At 37.5% G+C, this 6594-nt stretch overlaps 1 protein-coding gene across 5 annotated transcripts; it reads right to left on the reverse strand.

The window, feature by feature from the left end:
- Nucleotides 1–472: 472 nt before the first annotated feature.
- Nucleotides 473–3386, reverse strand: LOC110916566 (chalcone synthase 2). Of its 5 annotated transcripts, none has more exons than XM_022161269.2 (3): nucleotides 3067–3207; nucleotides 2597–2709; nucleotides 476–1578 (listed from the first exon to the last, which is right to left on the reverse strand). In XM_022161269.2, exon 3 carries the CDS (start codon nucleotides 1565–1567, stop codon nucleotides 584–586), a length of 984 nt encoding a protein of 327 aa, XP_022016961.1. In that variant the 5' UTR covers nucleotides 1568–1578; nucleotides 2597–2709; nucleotides 3067–3207; the 3' UTR covers nucleotides 476–583. The 5 variants fall into 5 exon arrangements, with proteins under 5 accessions (XP_022016960.1, XP_035841136.1, XP_022016961.1 ...); XM_035985242.1 differs by having other exon boundaries at nucleotides 2597–2723; nucleotides 3067–3202; XM_022161268.2 differs by lacking the exon at nucleotides 2597–2709 and having other exon boundaries at nucleotides 473–1578; nucleotides 3067–3386.
- Nucleotides 3387–6594: the final 3208 nt, after the last annotated feature.

The raw sequence follows: 6594 nt of genomic DNA on the forward strand, positions 1-6594 counted from the left end.
GATTGGTTCACTTTGTTGGTGCTATTAAGAACTTCACCTTCAAAAAATCAATTTAATGGTGCTATTAACAACTTCACCCTTAAAAAATCAATTTAATGGTGTTGTATAACCTCTGGTGCTTTGTAATCTATTTTTTTGGTGGTGTGTTTATTTATTAGTGTGTTATTTGGTGCTTAGTATTTTAAAGCACCACCAAAAATTGAATTTGACACCACCAAAAAAATGGTTTTGTACAGAGGCTACCAAACAGCCCCATCCTTTGTTAAGTCTAACCCATGTGCCACTAATATGATGGGCATCTTGGTCATTTTCCATACTAGAATAAAAAAATCCCTACACAAATACTAATAAAAAACCCTACATGCCTGACGCCACCATGAACAACCACAAGTTGTGGTTCGTTCGAAGAGCAGGATAAGTTTATATTGAAATGAAATAAAGACAAAGATTTATTTGAAGAGTTAGAAACATCTCAAATGTAATAGAAACGTCAAAGAGTAAACATTTTTATTGGCCTTATTTATTAATACAAACACGTACTGTACTCAATGCATGATGAAATAGTGCACACTAAGATACTAAGTCACAAGGACACACTTCGAAGGACCACCGTCTCAACAGTGAGCCCGGGTCCGATCCCAAACAGCACTCCCCATTCTAAACCCTTTCCAGTGGTTTGGAGACGAAATGTAGCCGAAGAGCGTCGCATTTCGTTTAGGATAAACAAGACGGTAGCACCCCACATATTTCCATACTCGTTGAGCACACGTCTCGAGGCCCGAAGTTTATCGGGCCTCAGAGCTAATTTTTCCTCCACTTCGTTTAATATTGCTGGGCCACCCGGGTGCACAACCCAAAATATTGAGTTCCAATCCATGATGTCAAATGGTTGAAAGGCCTCTTTTAATATTGTTCCAATGTTCTTAGAGACAAGTTTTGGAATTTTATCATTGATATGAAATATAAGCCCAGCCTCTCTAAGATGTCCATCAAGTACACCTTCGCTATCAGGGACAATAGTTTGTGAAGCCGAAACGATCTCAAATAGTGGTTTTTCGACATCAAGCAATGGGTCCGATCCAACTATCATCGCGGCTGCACCATCACTAAACAAAGCCCTGGCTACAAGGTTATCAATATTGGTTTCACCCGGCCCATGAAAACTTACCACACTACTCAACTCCGAGCACACAACCAAGACTCGGGCCCCCTTGTTGTTCTCAGCTAAGTCTTTCGCCATACGAAGGACCGAGCCACCACCATAACAACCATGTTGGTACATCACAAAACGTTTGATTGAAGGACGAAGGCCCAAGAGTTTTGTGAGCTGGTAATCGGCTGCTGGCATGTCGACACCACATGATGTGGCGAAAACCAAGTGGGTTATTTTCGACTTGGGTTGTCCCCATTCCATGATCGCCTGAGTCACGGCTTGTTCACCGAGCTTTGGTACTTCCGCGACAGCAATATCTTGTCGATCGTTTAAGGATGGTGCCATGTATGAACACATGTTTGGTTTCTCTTTCAGGATCTCTTCTGTCAAGTGCATGTATCGTTTTTTTACCATAGATTTCTCGCCTACATTTCAACAAAAAGATTTGATTATAAAATTTAACGAGATGAGCGAAAGAACTCAAACGGAAAACAAAACAGGTAAATAATATTTTATGTGTATTGAATAAACGAAAACAAGATGTTTTTATATAAATAAATTAGAATGAAACTAACAATCTAATGATAATGAGTTATAATATTCATAACCCTACTTTTAAACATCCATTTAAAAATTCGTCAAACAAACGGCCGTTTAAAGGTTAGGGCTTGCGTCATAGCTCCCTACCTTTAAACGGACGTTTGAGTTTTTCATTGAATGGTTGTTTGAGAGTTGGGGTGGGGTAAGAATAGCATGCCTCGTCAACTAGAGATAGAATTATAACAAACAAAGTTAAAGACAAATATCAAGTCAAATAATAATAAGCATAATAGATAATAAATTAACTCGACTACCAAGAAAACTATAACGAATTATGATAACGTGGAAAAGCATGTGTGTCCATTTAACTTACATATACGTTTGAATTTTTCTTTAAGATCTATCATACGCTCGCTTTTTGTTATACGGAAGTAGTCATCCGGATATGTGCTTTGGAGCTCACAGTTAGGGGGTGTTGCGATCCCAATGGCCATAATTGTGGCAGGACCTTCTGCTCGCTGTGTGTTTCTGAACTCTTGTATGTTAACCATTTTCAAGTGAAGTTACAGTTTATGTGTGGAATGTTGGTTGTAGTGGTGACAATTTATTGAAAACCTGGAGGTTTGGTAGCTAAACTAGTTGCGCTTGGTTAATAATTAAAAATTGGTTATATAACTTCTTACAATAGGGAGAAACACTAAACATGTGATATAGAAAACAAGAAACAATTATAAATTACCAAATTAGTTAGATAAAGATTTCATGTCATACCATTTTCGTGATTAATAAAACAAATATTGTATGCACTAGCGAATTTTAATAGGTTTATTTGAGTAAGGTTGCTTTCCAGTTTTTAAATTTTGACATATATTGTGGGGTTAATTTGAGTGAAGAGGTATTCACCTTTTAATGTGAAACTAAGGTGGTGTTTGTTTTTTTAGAGGTAAAACGTCTGTAGTCTGCAGACCAAATCTTCAGACATCTGTAGCTGAATAGGTGGACCAAATCTTTGTAGTCTGCAAGAAGAAGACTGTTTGTTTTTTAACTTCTGCAAGCTACTGAAATAATAGGCATGAATAACAATAAAAAAAATCAACAAACTAACACCAAAATTCCGCAAACTAATACCAAAATTCAGCAAAGTAACACCAAAAAATTCAGTAAATTAACACTAAAATTCAGCAAAGTAACACCAAAATTCAGCAAAGTAGCACCAAAATTCAGCAAAATAACACCAAAAATTCATACTACTAACACCAAATTTCATCAAACTAACACCAAACTTCAGCAAACAAACACCAAAAATTCAGCAAACTAGCACCAAATTTCTGAAAACTAACAACCAAAAAAAAGAAAATAAGCATAAAACATACCCGATTGTTGACGATGGCGGTGTTGATGATGATGGCGGCTAGTGGGAGATTGTGTGACGGTGGGAGGGTGTACGAGGTGGGAGGGGTGTGACGGTGGGACGTGTGCGACAGTGGGAGGGGTGCGACGGTGGGAGGGTGGCGGACAGTGGGATGGTGGCAGACGGTGGGAGGGTGGCGGCAAGTGGGAGGGTGGTGGCTGGTGAGGAGAATGGGTGGAGAGGTGATAGGGTTTGGGGCTCATGAGAAAGAAGAAGCGTGTTTTGATATTAGGCCAGAGGTTAAAAGAGGAGAATCCATATCTGCATCAAAAAGAGGATGCGCAGAGGTTTTTTAATGAGATGTCTTTGAGAAAATAAACAGTCTAAAAACCAAAATGTCTGCGCGTGACCTGCGCGATGCATACATAAGAGGCCAGGAAGCTCTTTTCTGAAAAAACAAATAGCCCCTAAGAGTAAGTAACATGGTAATATTAGAGAGAATGAGTATTGAGAGAGAATTTTTAGGATGCCTAACCCTTTACTCTAGTTGTGTTGTGGTAAATTTGTGTTAGAGATGCCTTTTGGATCTTCGGTGTCTAGGTTGCACGTGATCCCAAAAACTGTGTGTATGGAATATTGAGTGGGTGTCAATTTTGTCTTATGTTGCATGACTTAGAGGCTGCTTGTATCTACAACTGACAAGATCGAATGAACCAAAATGTTAGAGCTTAGCTAAGAACTCAGGTTTGACACAATTCCCTTTACACAATTCTGCGGCACAAGTAGGGATGGCAAAAAGCCCGAGTCCAATGGGTATCCCCGAAACCCGAACATACAGGTCGGGTATACCCGAAGCCCGACAAGTATGGGTCAGCCGGGTATGGGATTAAAAATATAAAAAAAATCGGGTGCGAGTATGGGATTTAGTAATACCCGCCCGATAACCGGCTCGTTTACTCTAATAATACCCGAAATGTATATAATTTTAAATTTAGTATTCCATTTATATAAACTTTACAACATACACTTATTCATTATTTATAGATTTTGCTCTATTATCTGTCTTCAAGACTTTAATATATACATACAAGATTTTATGTTTAGTTATGTTATTTCTATGCCAATTAAAAATGTGTGGTAGTTTTAGGATTTTCTAAATACATTTCAAGTTGTTAGGAAGATTATTTGGGTCATGATTAATGCTACTATTTTTCATGTCTAGTGTTAGATTAAATGCAAAATACATAAACTAACATTATGTGTTTCAAAGTAGCGGTACCTTAATTAGTTAAATATGTAGATATATGGTTCAGATATGCATTTGAATATGATATGTATGTATGTTATTGGTTATATTTTCCTTTGTTTTAGTTATTAAAATACTAAATTATATAAACATTAGAGTAAACAATGAACATGGGAGTCTCAATGGTATTTTTAACAAATTAACGGGAATATTCGATACCCGATGGGTAACATGCCGGGCATGGGACAAAGAATTACAACTCGGTACGGGCTTGGGATTACCAATATCCAACCCAAACCCGGCCTATTGCCATTCCTACAGACAAGAAACCACTATTCAAGGAACAACAACCGAAACAACAGTTGTAATGCAAGAGTTGGACTCACAAACCTATAAGTTCTCCTAAAAATGTGTACGTGAATCTGCTAAACAAAGAACAAACAATTTATAAATTGTACGGCAAGTAATGAAATAAACACACAAGTAGGAATATATATCAACAACTGTTTTCTATTGAGATTCAAATGATTTCAATTACAGTATGATGATTATACAATCTCCACCTCAACCTGACCACACACAAATCTATTCGTACAAAAGAGAATGTGTAAAGTGATGAATAGATCTCTAACAGGTGAGATCTATTTATACTAAGTACAAAAAGTCTATTTGCAATCAGCTAACATCACCCAGATAGTGACATCTAACATTTCTAGCAGAAAAGATTCCACAAATCTTAGCAAACATCTGCGGAGATCTAGCATCTGATCTATTACAAAGAAAAATATTGTTAGATTGATGAAACCGTTGATCTTCAAACCGCTGTTGCTTTATATCAAACATCTGTTTGGCCTAAACAGATGTTTGGTCTTCTTGAACCGAGCTTTAGTTCAACGGAGCTTTGGCCTTTCATCAGTGCTTGGTTCTTCTTCAACAGTAGTTCCAAGGCTTGAACAGATGTTAGCATGTCTTCAACAGATGATGTTCTGATTGGTGTTCAAGATTCACTATCTTTGGGAGCAGAACACTTCATCTATTGTTTATTTCTTGATCAGAAGGTCATGGTTTGGCTTTTAAATATCATATGATCTTTTATAGGTCCACTGATGTGTGTGTGACGCTATATATATTATGTGTATATTTTAAGCCCGTTTTACACTTTTTAGCCAAGTTTTAAATTTATAAAACACGATATTTACTAACACTAAACACACATATGGGCAAGTGCACCCATCGTGGACGTAGTATAGTATTGGTAAGATACCGAGGTCGTCCAAGGACACAAGAGCTTTTAGTACCGGTTTATCCTCAACGTCTAATCAAATCAAAAGTTAGAAAAAAGGTTTTAAACTAGAAAAATAAAACTAACTAAAATGCTGAAAATAAAAATAAAAGTAAAAACAGATAGACAAGATGAATCACTTGGATCCGACTCGTGTGTAGTGTAACCTTTGATTATTTCCGCACTTTTGCACATTTTAAGAGATTATCTTAGTTATTGTAGTAGGTCCCTCTTTTGAAGGCGACGTTACCCTCAACCCAGTAGTTTGAGTCAGCAAGGATACAATCCTAAAGGGTCGGATTATTGAAATATAATTAATTAAGTTATTAATGAATAATGTGGTAGGCCCCTCTTTTGAAGGTGACGTTACCCTCGGCTAAGTAGTCTGAGTCAGCAGGGATACAGTCCTAAGTAGCCGGGTTAAAGTTTTAATAGTAGTTTAACTTATGAGATGGTCAAAGAGTTTGGACCCCTGCCATCCAATACCGGTGGGTATTGAAGGAGGTCCTACTAAATTTCACCCAGGTCATTTGCAGGATCTATACACTGAACAATGGCAAGACTCTTACCAAACCGTTCCCTTAACCCCCGACCAGGTAGCCAACATATCTCCATATAGACCGTGGAGATATGAATGGTGAAAATCTTTTATTTTATATAGACAGTAAAATAATGCCAAGACACCACGGACAAACGATAAGGAAGAATCACCTTCAACATAAGAAACTAGTTATTAAAGTCATTAATACATAACCAAATAAAAAGTGCGAAAAGATTAAAAATAAAAAGTATTACACTAAATGCTTGTCTTCACCAAGTGATGTAAGAGACTTAGGCAAACATGGCCTTTGATTGTCAAGAACTCTTACTATCAATCTTGGATCCCGAGACTACTCACACACTCTATGGTGGACAATGGATGATGGTGGTGGATGATGGTGTTGTGATGGTGGTGGGTGGTGGGTGAAGTGTGAGAGAGGTGGTGTGCCAAGGGATGAGTTGCAAGTGAACCAAGCACTCCT

Source organism: Helianthus annuus, chromosome 16, assembly GCF_002127325.2.
Source record: "Helianthus annuus cultivar XRQ/B chromosome 16, HanXRQr2.0-SUNRISE, whole genome shotgun sequence".
NCBI classification, from domain to species: Eukaryota; Viridiplantae; Streptophyta; class Magnoliopsida; order Asterales; family Asteraceae; genus Helianthus; species Helianthus annuus.

Bases quoted from the DNA above. Each gene is read 5' to 3' on its own strand.
- LOC110916566 (XM_022161268.2), bottom strand. From the start codon at position 3,307: ATGAGCCCCAAACCCTATCACCTCTCCACCCATTCTCCTCACCAGCCA. The intron at 1,579-3,066 runs GTATGTTTTATG...GTTGAAATGTAG, and splicing joins CCGCCATCGTCAACAATCGG to GCGAGAAATCTATGGTAAAA.